This window comes from Cervus canadensis, chromosome 18 (genome assembly GCF_019320065.1).
Source record: "Cervus canadensis isolate Bull #8, Minnesota chromosome 18, ASM1932006v1, whole genome shotgun sequence".
NCBI lineage: Eukaryota > Metazoa > Chordata > Mammalia > Artiodactyla > Cervidae > Cervus > Cervus canadensis.
The window spans coordinates 12,213,490-12,227,309 of record NC_057403.1 but is presented as its reverse complement, the minus strand read 5'-3'; the positions used below and the strand labels follow the sequence as shown (position 1 = coordinate 12,227,309).

The window sequence follows — 13,820 nt, the reverse complement described above, 5'->3', positions numbered from 1 at the left end:
CTCTATAGTGATAGCTTAGTATCCTTCAGAGTCTGCTTGAAAGCTGTTTTTAAGCAGTGAACTCTGGAAGACAGTATATGTACTTGGAGATCATAACAGTTTTTGAAACTGAAACAATGATGAGGATTAGCATGTGTTAAAGTTTAAACATTAACACATTTAAAGCTTGATACCACCACATATATGACTGTATTCCTTTGTTGGTGAGAAAATTCAACATGATGTAATACATAGAGTATGTTTTAGGAAGTATCTAGAACTCTGGGTAAGACTGGAGCAAAAGAATTAGAAAATAACTGGGAATAATGCAAGACTATATTTAGTAAAGGCAAAAAGTAAAAATTCCTAATATTTAAAATGGAAGAAGCAGAGAACTTGAATAGTCTAACCCTTTTTTAAGACACCTGGTTTCACGGATTAATGCTGAACCTTCAAGGAATCATAATTAAGCTGTTCTAGAGTCAGAAAAAAATAATTGAAATGGATTATTTTGGAGTACTCCTGACCTCTGTTAAGGAGAACAGAGGTTATGCATAAATGGAGATGCATGTTTCTAGACGGAACTTTTAGCACTGTAAACAGGTCTGTACATTGAGTCAACTCCAGTCACAGTTCTTTTAGGATAATTTTCCGCTGACAGTTTTGTTCTGAAAATCAGTGTAGTATGGCAAATAGGGAAGCATCACAAGGAAATTTCTGAAAAATGACTGTATTACCATGAGTTTAGTTAATTGCAAAAGCAGTTATTTTTCATGTGTCAGTGGGAGAGATTACTTAAATGGTGCTTGACAATTATCCAGCTGGAAATAAAGTCAGACCCACATTTCACCCCTTACAGAGAAGTTCATTCCATATAGATTAAAGATATAATAGGAAACACAATATTAAATTTCTTAGAAGAGAATGGAGAATATTTCTATCCCCTTGAGTTCAGATAGGCTTTAATAAGCAGGACACAGAGTCCAGAAGTTATGAAGAGGGACAGTGTTAGGTGGGACCATGTGAAAAATTTTAACTTTCCCGTGGTGTAAGACACTGTGTGCAAAGTGAAAAGACATGACAGATATTTTATACATATGTTACAAAGGATATAGTCCTTATAAAAAGTGCTGTTGCTTTATGTGGCAGCCTGGATGGGAGGGGAGTTCAGGGGAGAATGGATACATGCATATGGATGGCTGAGTCCCTCTGCTGTCCGCCTAAAACTATCATAAGATTGTTAATCGGCTAAACCCCAACACAAAACAAAAAGTTAAAAAAATGCTGTTGTAAAGCAGCAAGTAAGAGACACAGTCTGACAAAGTCAGATAAGATACACAGTATGACAGCAACTCTAAAGGAAGAAATTAAAAGTCAAGGAAAATCCTAATTGCACTAATGATCAGATAAATGGAAATTTTTTAAGTTCTCACCACCAGCACAAACCAGCACACACATTATGGATAACATGCAGTACTGTTACAGATGGGACATATCTTTATACGTTGGGAGGGTAAATAGGTGGAAAGCCATTTTAGAAGGCAATATGGGAATGGCTCCCACTCCAGTGTTCTTGCCTGGAGAATCCCATGGATAGAGGAGCCTGGTGGGCTACAGTCTGTGGGGTCACAAAGTCAGACATGAGTGAGTGAGTGGCGCACTAACACTATCATGGTGTTATATATCAACATATAAAGTGTAATTAATTAATCACTGCTGCAGTTCTAGGGATTTATCTTCTCAAGACACACAGGCACAAAAATACAGATGTACATTTACCACAAAAGTTTTAAAAACTTGGAACAGCTTAAATATCCAGCAGTAGTAAATTGATTAGTTAATTTTGGAAAATCAGTTCGGTAGGTTATTACAAACTCACTGAACACAATGAGGTGCATCTCTATACTCACAAAACCATGCCTTGTAGTTTACTGAGAATAATTTTCGTAACTTTGTAACATGATGGCAGAGTTACAAGTCCACAAACTCTAACATGAAATCTGTTTGTCTGCAATGCAAACAGAAACCACGCAAGCACAGACTCCTTCCCCGAGCCGTGTTGGTTGAGCTGTTCTGATGTCATTCCCTGAGGTTTTCTTTGCATCACCAGCTGGTACACAGTTCACGTTAGTCCAGTCAGACACTCTCCTCGGGACTCAGGAGGGAGCTGAATATGAATCATCTCTTGGCCACGACTTAAGATGCTTCCCGAGTCCCCGCTGCTCTGCTTCCTGGAGCTAAAATGTTTCATGTTTGTTCCCGGTTGTTCCCCACCAGCATCGTGTTCTCATTTTAAAGTAAGATTAAGTTCTCTTGCTGTCTACCAGGGAAAACAAACCAGTATAGAAACTGGTTAGCACTGAGTGGGTTTCAGGCCAAAGATCCTTAGAAAGTGTGGAATTATAATTAAAGTGTGGTTATTGGGTGAAATGGAGCAAAGCAGCATAAGGCACCTAATCCTGTTTTGTGCTGTGAAAGGAACAGGCCTTCACGGCAACAGAAGGACAGCTCGTCGGCCGAGGCCTGGATGGGTTTTTCCTGGGAGGAGGACAGAAGGTGCTAGTCCACGGAGCATGTATGATGCCTGTTCAGAGTGGAACTGGGTAACAGGAAGCAGGAGGGTAAAAGGACTTATTACTTAATAATTCTTTTTGCTTTAAGGCATGGAGTGGAACACAGGTCATTCAGGTAACATAACTGCAAGACTTGTAGCTTTTATTGTTCAGTCAGTAAGTCAGGTCTGACACTGACCCCATGGACTGCAACACCCCAGGCAAAAACCAAACAAAAGCAGGAAGCAGGACAGGATGTGTGCGCCCCCGGGAGGGAGGTGTGAAGAGGAAAGGCGCTCACACCTCCGGGAGCGCCGGCATTGATCAGTAGGAGAGCCAGGAGGCTTCAGAGACCGGGAGGCGGACGCAGCCGCAGGCAGAACCGAGAGGCCTGCGCCGGTCAGCGCCGTCACTGCACTTCCCAGCAAGAGGCCGCCAAGCCTGTGTGGGGAGAAGCCCGAGCGCCGTGGGGACAGAGGGCCGTTCACGGCCCGTGAAGGGAGAAGGCGGGTAAGTCACAGCACCCCCACTCTTGGCGTACTCCAGCCCCACTGTAACCCGCGAAGGGCTCAGCTATGCTCCCGTGGCCGGCTGTGGGCTGGTGCTCCAGACCGGCTCAGCGGACACATCTTGCCGCGTGAGCCCTCAAGGCCAGAGCTGGGACTCAGGAGAGTAGGGAGACGTGGGCATAGCACCAAGCTTGCTTCTGGTTCCACCGGTCAAAGCAGGCCCCACAGCCGAGCCCGGGGCGGTGTCGGAAGGGCTGACTCGATGGTGTGGCTACAGGGAAGGGTGAAACATGCCAATCACTAGTGCAGACCACCTGCATTACCAGGAATTACGGAGGAGTACACGGTCTAGTTTAGGAGACCAGGGTTCGATCCCTGGGTTGGGAAGACCCCTGGAGAAGAGAATGGCAACCCGCTCCAGTGTTCTTGCCTGGAGAATTCCGCGGACAGAGGAGCCTGGCGGGCTACAGTCTATGGGGTCACAAAGAGTCCGACTCGACAGAGACGAACACACACACAAGGTCTAATCAGACGTCAAGATCTCCACAAAGTTATTCTAAGTAATTCATACGGTCTGTGATTTATAAGGGCTTCCCCGGTGGCTCAGCTGGTAAAGAACCCGCCTGCCACTGCAGGAGACACAAGAGACTCAGATTCCATTCCTGGCACGGGAAGATCCCCTGGAGGATGAAATGGCAACCCACTCCAGCAGTCCTGCTCGGAGAACCCCATGGCCACAGGGGCCTCGAGGGCTACGGTCCACGGGGTCGCAAAGAGAGCAACTGAGTGCGCACGCACACACATCACGTAAAAAGAAGAAAAGTAATAATCTTACCTCTATATTCTCCTTCCCACCAGTCAGCAAGCTCCTCTCCCTCGAGGCAACCACTTTGAGCAGTCGCCTGCTACCTTTCCAGAATATTCTATGCATGTATAAGCAAATTTTTATGTGGATATTTGTTTATATGCATAAATATTCTAAAAAGATATAATGCTTCTTTCTACACAAATGGTACCACAAGGCCTGGTTTTCCAGCTTGCTTTTATTCGTTGTCATCTGAGACCCTTTGTATGCTTAGACAGGGCAGGTGGATGTTATCATTTCACACAGTTTGTGCATACACTATTTTTTATCTTTTTTTCTCTAAATTGTTTTGGTTTTTTAAAAATTGTATTTATTTGGGGGGGGGGCATAAGATTTATTATAAAGAATCCCTTATGATTATTTTAAACCTCATTGTGATTAGTTTAGCTCCAGAAAAAAAATATTGCTAAAAAATACTTTTCAGTTGTGAGTGAAGCCTTTTTTCCAAATTTGACCAATGAATTGGCTGTGTTATAGGGCAACTGGGAACTCTCTGCACAAAAGAGAATGTCCACATGAAAAAAAATTGTTATGAGATTTTCAATCATATAGAAAGGTGTAAAGTATAGTACATGCCCATACTCAATATTTTTAAAAAATAACTTTGGTAACATGAACGTATAATACCTGTACTTTTAAAATAAGGAAATGCACCATATTTTATAATATATATTTGCTTTTAAAATAGGTTGTGAAAACCTGTCTATATGTCCATTTTCCAGGTCAATTTTAAAGTAAATTACAGACATGATCTCACTTCCTTAGCTTGCATCTCTAAGGAAAAAACAATTTGTGCTCACTTTGGCAGAACATATACTAAACAGAAGGAAAAATAAAGTATCTTCTATACAACCAAAATATCATTACCACACAATGAAATGAATAATTTCTTAATATCAGTGACCAGTCCACATTCAGATTTCCTTGCTCCTCCCACCAAGACAGCTTGAAAAAGTGATTTAATTTTATCAGAAACAAATGTGTCAAGCCAAACTCACTGCAGATGGTGACTGCAGCCATGAAATTAAAAGATGCTTGCTCCTTGGAAGAAAAGCTATTGACCAGCCTAGACAGTATATTAAAAAGCAGAGACATTACTTGACCAACAAAGGTCCGTCTAGTCAAGTCTATGGTTTTTCCAGTAGTCATGAATGGATGTGAGAGTTGGACTATAAAGAAAGCTGAGCACCGAAGAATGGATGCTTTTGAACTGTGGTGCTGGAGAAGACTCTTGAGAGTCCCTTGGACTGCAAGGAGATCCAACCAGTCCGTCCTAAAGGAGATCAGTCCTGGGTGTTCATTGGAAGGACTGATGCTGAAGCTGAAACTCCAACACTTTGGCCACCTGATGCGAAGAACTGACTCATTGGAAAAGACCCTGATGCTGGGAAAGATTGAAGGCAGGAGGAGAAGGGGACGACAGAGGATGAGATGGTTGGATGGCATCACCGACTCGATGCACATGAGTCTGAGCAAGCTCCGGGAGTTGGTGATGGACAGGGAGGCCTGGTGTGCTGCTGTCCATGGGGTCACAGAGTTGGACACGACTGAGTGACTGGACTGGACTGAACTGTGCCTTGTCTGTGAACTGGGCATATTAGCTTGTGGAGAGGAGCAAATGATAAACACGTGGAGACACATCTACCTCCCTGCCCAGCTGCCCTCTCAGTTCTCAGCCCTGCAGAGGGAACCAGGGAGGGCCTGGGAGGAGAGAATCTGTCTGCATTTTTTTTTTCTGTCCCGTCATTGTCTGCACAGGCCTAAGCACACAGGAGGTCATGAAGAAATGCCAGGTGAATGAATGAATAAGAGAAAAACCTCCCAGACTTCCCTGCTGGTCCAGTGGTTAAAAAATCTGCCTTTCTAATGCAGGAGACACAGGTTCGATCCCTAGTCTGGGAAGAGGCCACAGAGCAACTAAGCCTGTGCGCTGGAGCCCACGAGCTTCGACCACTGCCGCCCGAGCCCCCTGGAGCCCGTGCTCCCCAAGAGGAGCCCCCAAAAGGAGAAGCCTGAGCACAACTGGAGCGGAGCCCTGCTCACTGCAGCTAGAGAAAGTCACACAGTCACAGAGACCCAGCGCAGCCAAAACATCAAGAGAGCAGCCCTGAGCCGGCTGCTGTCCTGCAGGGTCAGGAACCGCAGGTCTGAGTCTTGCCTGTTTTCAAGGCATCACCCAGGCCACGGCACGCAGTAGTCCTGAGGAAGGGCTTACCCAAAGGCCCGGGGAGCCACGGGGCGTCTGTGGGGAAGAACACCGCAGGCAGAGCCGGTGCCAAGGCCCTGAGGCAGGGGCCTGATGGGCTTGTCGGAACAGCCGCGGGCCAGTGTGGCTGGAGCAGGGAAGGGAACGGAAGGGAGGGATGGCGGGGCACAGGCCAGTCCGCGTGGGGCTGGATGGCCAGGGTGAGGACTCTGCCTTTGACTTCCTGGAGTGGGTGGATTACGAACGGTCTTAATTACGTTTAATGGGATCCTCCTGGCTCTTGGGTGAAGAACGGCGCGTCGGGTGCCGGTGGGGACCTCCGTCGTCCGTGAGATGAGCATCCTGGCACGTGACAGAGCTGAAATAAATAACCGCTGCTCTGTGGCTCATCCCAGGCGGCTCCGTGGCAAAGAATCCGCCGCAATGCAGGAGATGCCGCTTCCATCCCTGGGTCGGGAAGATCCCCGGAGGAAGAAATGGCAACCTACTCCAGTGTTCTTACCTGGGAAATCCCATGGACAGAGGAGCCTGGTGGGCTATAATCCCTGGGGTTGCAAAGAGTTGGACACGACTGAGTGACTCAACAACAAACCAGCTCTAATTTTCTTTCTTTATAAATCCATTTTTTACTTGGACAAGTCTCCCCTTTCAACTCATTGCTTCTGTTCCAGGAATACTTGCTTGTGCATGCTAAGTCATATCTGACTCGACCACCCCAGGGACTGTAGCCTGCCAGGCTCCTCCATCCATGGGATTTTCCAGGCAAGAGTACTGGAGTGGGGTGCCATTGCCTTCTCCGGTGATATGTACTACCTCCCTGCATATTTCTAGTAATTATCTTTCAAGACCCAGGAATCTTTCCCCAACATCTCCAAGAATGTAATTCCTGAAAAGAGATATTTCATTTTACTTTCTGCACTGGTCAACACCTTTTACAAATAACATGTTTAATACACAGCTTATATATCCTTATTTACATTTTCAGTCACGACAGTTCCTTCCAACTCTAAATGAAGCCAGTTTCATCCTGAACGTTGGTGCAAGTGAATCTATAATGAATCGCTTAGCTTGCTACATGTCCTAAGTTGCTTCAGTTGTGTCTGACTCTTTGCAACCTGTAGAACTGCTACTAATTCCATGGAGTCCATGGAATTCTCCAGGAAGAATACTGGAGTGGGTTGACCATTTACTTTCTCCAGGGGATCTTCCCAACCCAGGAACTGAACCCGGGTCCCCTGCATTGCAGGCAGATTCCTTACCCACTGAGCTATGAGGGAAGCCCTCTTGGCTTGAGTTCATAGGAAATGAGACTATCCCGTCTGCAAGCAATAAAATCCTAAAGAATGGAACAGCTGAGGCATGTGTTTCTTTTAAGGGCCAGTTGTGGCTCGTCGGACGCAATCAGCCAGAGACAGGAATGGAGAGAGGGAGAAGCCAGGACTTGACCTGCCCTAATTTCTGTAGCAAACCCAAAAGAGGCCACTCACAGTCCTACTAAATCAAAACGACTCAAGGAGTCTGAATACACATACACAGGGAGTTTGAACAGCAGGATGGTCATATCGACCACTGTTAGACACGGTAAAATTTAAGGCAAGGGGTTACGTTAGTTAAAGACAATCATTTCCTATTGGGCAAAGGATTAAGAATCGGATTTTAACCAGCCTTTATTGAGTGCCTGCTCTATACTCGGCACTGTGCTGGGTGTTTTACATGTATTGCTTAGTTGACAAAGACATAACAATGCTCTATATAGTATATGCACCAAATTACACAGCTGCTAAATACACAAAGTATATATCAATAAAAATAGATTGACAAATGGAATCAATACTAACATTTTTACATAGCCTTATTGGTTTTTGACATGTAGGTTTGGACAAAATTAAATAGCATGTGATTCTGAACAACGTAATTGATAAGACGAAGTTAATTAACCGACATGTAGTTTTGAATTCTACAGACAGAAAATATATATTCATCTTAAATGTCTGTGAAACATACACAGACACTGGATATGTTCTAGGCCAGGATAAAAGCTTCTTAAAAGGCTCTGAAGGCAGACATATGATGGGCCACATTCTCCACTCACAGTAAATCAGGGAGAAACCTCTTTTTAGGTAAACCTCGTCGCTGAGTTTCAAATCACTCTTTAGAAACCCTGCAATAAAATACTTAGGCAACAACAAGATAAACAAGAACATGAATTATCCAAGTCTGAGCTGTGGCCAAGGCTATAATCAGAAGTACGTTTATATTATTAAATGCACTATTACAGCAAATAGTTTCATAAAAAGAATATAAATAAATTAAGAGGTCAACTTAAAAATTGAGACAAGGAATAGAAACAACAAAAAAATAAACCCAATACATGTTAAAGGAAAAAAAATTATAAATTAGAGAAATAATGGACATAAACAAATCCTAATGCTAGTTCTTCAGAAAAATAATAATAAAATAGATAAAACTTTGACAAATTAAACACAGAATGGGGACAGAACAAAATAAAGAGAATCATAATTAAGCTAATCATCTGGAGGAAAATATTCAGTGGAATGAAGAATAGTCTAGGGGACAAAAGAATACTATAAATCATCAAAATTAATGGAGTTAAAAAGCATTAATGAGCTGAAAACAAGAGAAGAAATGGAAAGCCATCTAAGAACACACTGAAATTTTCCTTCCATGATGTCAGGACCTGATCCCTTTACTGAATTCTTTCCACACGTCAAAGAATTAATACTTCTTAAACTTCAAGAAAGGGCTTCCCTGGTGGCTCAGTGGTAAAGAATCTGCCTGCCAACACAGGAGACCCCGATTCTGTCCCTGAGTCGGGAAGATCCCCTGGAGGAGGAAATGGCAACCCACTCCAGTAATCTCGCCTGGGAAATTCCATGGACAGAGGAGCCCGGTGGGCTATCGTCCACGGGGTCACAGAGAGTCGGACACGACTGAGTACAGCATAAGCCACAGAAAGTATCTGGAAGCACAGCAAGAGGTCAGACATTACTCAGGTCCTCCTGCGGTGCAAGCCGAGCCCCAATACTAAAATGAAACAAAAGATAGCACCAATCTTACGTAAGAAGACAGAGGCAAGGATCCTACATAAAATATCAAGGGACAGAATTCAGTATCTGAAAACCCAGGTGCGCCACCATCCTAAGACTGCAAAGGTGATTTGTAATTAAGGAATTGACTCAATTTCATTGCTTGTATGTTGCACACATGTTCACCTCCTCTGAAGTCACGATGCATCTTCCACTTGGCGACATCTTACATTTAAGCAGTATTCTGTTTCTTTCTCGGGAGTACACAAAATAATACACATTTACAGTCCAAGATGTCTTAAGTTCAGTGAAATACAGTAATGCAGAAACCGCACATGAAAAGGTGAAACACAAAAGAAAAAATCATCTCAATGGATGTGTAAAAGGCATTTGATAATATTCAAGACCTATTCCTGATTTTTTTAAACCAGGGCTCTTCCCTAACATGATGCAGGGCATCTATTTCAAAACAAGAGTCACCTTATTAGTTAAATGTGGAACATCATGGGCATCCCAGTTAGAACCAGGAACAGAAAGATCACACACACTACCAAGACTATGGTCGTCTGCTGTGGAGCTTTCGACCACTCCACAAAGCCCTGAAACAGAAACAAAGAAAAAGGATAAATATCAGCAGGGGAGGGAGCCACCACAGTCACTTGCAGAAAGTGGGAATGAAACAGTTCATCGGGGATTTCCCTGGTGGTCCAGTGGTTAAAACTCCATGCTCCCAGTGCGGGCGGCTGAGGCCTGACCCCTGGTCAGGGAACTGGATCCCACACGCCACAACTAAGAAGCAACTAAGAATCCACACGCGCAACTAAAGATCCCACATGCCTCAACTAAGACCCAGTGCAGCCAAATAAAAAAACAAAAATTTGAAAAAGAAAAAAATAGCGTGTCAGCTGTAGAGCTGTTTTAATTAAAAACTCTGCAAACCCCTGGATGGGAGGGGCACTGGGGGGAGAATGGATACATGTATATGTGTGGTTGAGTCCCTTGCGTTCACCTGAAACTGTCACAGCATGGTTAACTGGCTATACCCCAATACAAAATAAATAGTTCAAAAGAAAAATCTTTGCAAATTATAGCACAGGGAACTATATTCAACATCTTGTAATAATTTATAATGGAAAGAATCTGAAAAAGAATATATATTTATGTACAGCTGAATCACTCTGCTGGACACTGGAAACTAACACATTGTAAATCAATTATATTCCTATAAAAATTTAAAAAGGAAAAACAAAAACTGATAAAATAAAAACAAGTTAAATAACAGGAACTGCTTAGAATCACGGGGTTTCTCAGGCGGCTCAGCGGGTAAAGATTCCACGTGCAACGCATGAGACTCAGGAGATGTGGGTTTGATCCCTGGATCTGTAAGATCCCCTGGAGGAGGACATGGCAACCCACTCCAGTACTCTTGCCTGGAGAATCCCACTGACAGAACAAGCTGGTGGGCTACGGTCCATGAGGATGCAAAGAGTTGGACAGGACTTACCGACTAAACAACATGAAGTATCGTTTAGCGCCTTATTCTGTCTACCTGGCTGACTGTGAGCCCCCGAACGTGGGGGCCATCGATATCCTGCTCACTGTTGGAACCTCACTGCCTTGAACACTGCCCGGCACACAGTAGGTGCGCAATGAACAGCTGTGGACTGAATGAATGACCTCATCCCAGCCCTGGCTGCCCCAGCATTCCCCCAAACGTGCCCTGCGGCATCACGCCTCCGTGTCTTTGCCCCCTGCCCTGCTCTGCCTGAGGAGTTACTAATCTCTAAAATCCCAGGTGTCATATATCCAGAGAAAAACATGATCCGAAAGCATTCATGCACCCCAATGTTCACTGCAGCACTGTTTACAATAGCCAAGATGTGGAAGCAACCTAGATGTCCATTGAGAGAGGAATGGTTAATGAAGATGTGGTCCACAGACACAATGGAATATTACTCAGTCATTAAAGAGAATGAAATAATGCCATTTGCAGCAACATGGATAGACCTACAGAATGTCATACTGAGTGAAGTCAGTCAGACAGAGAAGGAGATATAGCGTTTCACGTGCCTTATATGTGGAATCTACAAAGAAAATAAACAGCTCATGATTGTAAAAAAAAAAAAAAGAATACATGGTACAAATGAACTTACTGACCAAACAGAAAGGGATTCACAGACTTGGAGAATGAACTCACGGTTCCTGGAGGGGAAGGGACAGTTAGGGAGTTTGGGATGGACATGCACACACTGCTACATCCAAAATGGATAAGCAACAAGGGCCTGCCGCCCAGCACAGGGAACTCTGCTCGACGCCGTGTGGCAGCCCGGATGGGAGGGAGGTTCGGGGGAGAGTGGACACGTGTACACGGATGGCTGAGCCCCTCTGCTGGTCGCCTGAAACCACCACGTTGTTGACCAGCTATAGCTTAGTACACAATAAAAAGTTTAAAGCTTGAAAAACAAACAAACAAACAAAACAAAACACACTCACAGGTGTGGTGTTGCTTCCTCTCTCGGATATTCAAGAATAAACCCTCTGGGACTTCCCTGGTGGTTACGTGGCTACGGTTCTGAGCTCCCAATGCTGGGGGCCCCGGTTCAATCCTTGGTCAAGGAACTAGATCCCATATGCCGCAGCTAAGACCTGGCACGACCAACTAAATAAACACTTTTAAGAAAGGATAGACCTCCTGGCCCACAGAATTACTTTCTTCTTCCCTTGAGCCGTCCCACTGGGCGCCAGCGCTTATTTGTATACTACCAAGGCTGGTTGTCCAGCTTGCCTCCTCCCACCTTATGTCAACAAAGCCTTTTTCTGGCTTGAGCCAGTCCCAGTTGGATTTCTGATATCTGATTGGCAGATGGGCTCCTCACATGTTGCCAAGAGTGGTTATACGCTTTCTTTCTAATATATAAAATAAATATGTAAATAAAAGAACCACTGTTATTATTTCACATTTGGATGTCTTATGCCCCCACAAAGAACACATTAGGTCTTCCAATGAAAGGAATGCTCGATCATTCTTTTTGGTTTTACTCAGAGTACTTGGATTAAAACACAGCAGGTAATTAGTGGATGGAGGGGTGCATGGATGAGTAGGCAAAGGGGTGGATGAAAGAAGGCACGTCCTTCCAACAGTCAACAAGTAGCAGATGAATGAATGGGTGAGTAGACAGATGCGTGGATAGAAGGATGGGTGAGTGGGTGGGTTGGATGGATGGAGTGATTGCATATGTACGATGAGGATGAGTGGGCACACAGATAACTGCATATATGGATTGATGGAATGTGTGTGTGAATGAGCAGGCAAATGAAAGGCTGGGTGAATGAATCAGAAGACGAATGGAGGCTGGGTGTTCAATGGGTGGATGGATGAATGGATTGGTAGAAGGGTGAGTGGATGGGAGAGTTGATAGATAGATACAGAAGTGGATGGATGGCCTCAGATGGATGCATGGGTGGATGAATGATAGCTGGATGGATTATGATGGCTGGATGGATTATGATGCCTGGATGGATGAATGGGTGACGGATGGGTGGATAATGATGGCTGGCTGGCTGGCTGGATGACTGATGGATGGATGGCTGGCTGAATGAATGGGTGGATTATCCATCCATGGGTGGATAATGGATGGATGGATGAACGGGTGATGGATGGATGGATGGAATGGGTATATGGATGAGTAGGCAGATGAAAGCTTGGGTGAATAAATGAGACGACAGATGAATGAATGGTTAATTCATGAAACATTTATGAGTGAAGGGTTGGAGGGTATACGTGGATGGAGTTACATCCACCACCCGATACCCTCCACTCCACGTCTGACTGCTACAGAACACGTCCTGTTTCCCACCAGAGACTCGTCGGGCTGACATCCCCAGACAGACTTTCGTGGGGCCGGGAAATTTCAGGCTGAGGAAGGGACTGTGACAGTCCACTGAGAACTGCAGAGGGGGTCTCATCAAAAGAGGAAGGGATCCCCAGCTCACCTGGGGGTCTTCGGACTCATCGTCTTCCTCCACCGAGCTCCACTCCTGGGGAAGCGCAGTCTCGGGAGAAGGTGGGTCTGGGCGAGGGCGGGCAGGGAGGAGAAAGGAGTCATGAGCGAGCGAGCAGGCCAGCTGGCTGGGTGCTGCGTTCTTCCCACTCACCGTACCTATCCTGCTGATATCCTGACGCACACACACACACACAGTCACACACACACAGAGACACACACACACAGAGACACACACACACACTGTGCATGCCAGCTGGCTGGGTGCTGCGTTCTTCCCACTCACCGTACCTTTCCTGCTGGTATCCTGACGCACACACACACACAGTCACACACACACAGAGACACACACACACAGAGACACACACACAGAGACACACACAGTCTCACACACACACACACTGTGCAGGCCAGCTGGCTGGGTGCTGCGTTCTTCCCACTCACCGTACCTATCCTGCTGATATCCTGACGCACACACACACAGACAGTCACACACACACAGAGACACACACAGTCTCACACACACACACAGTCTCACACACACACACACTGTGCATGCCAGCTGGCTGGGTGCTGCGTTCTTCCCACTCACCGTACCTATCCTGCTGATATCCTGACGCACACACACACACACAGTCACACACACACAGAGACACACACA

General features: G+C 45.2%; 1 protein-coding gene across 1 annotated transcript in view; it reads right to left on the bottom strand.

Annotated features, from left to right (window-relative positions):
* Nucleotides 1-8,241: 8,241 nt before the first annotated feature.
* Nucleotides 8,242-13,820, bottom strand: part of SMIM17 (small integral membrane protein 17) — a 19,108-nt gene continuing 13,529 nt past the window's right edge. The window contains exons 5-7 of the mRNA XM_043434795.1: nucleotides 13,152-13,228; nucleotides 9,639-9,757; nucleotides 8,242-9,455 (exon numbers count right to left, since the gene is read on the bottom strand). Of these exons, the coding sequence (XP_043290730.1) occupies nucleotides 9,647-9,757; nucleotides 13,152-13,228 (188 nt within the window). The 3' untranslated portion in view covers nucleotides 8,242-9,455; nucleotides 9,639-9,646. The remainder of the gene's footprint in view (nucleotides 9,456-9,638; nucleotides 9,758-13,151; nucleotides 13,229-13,820) is intronic.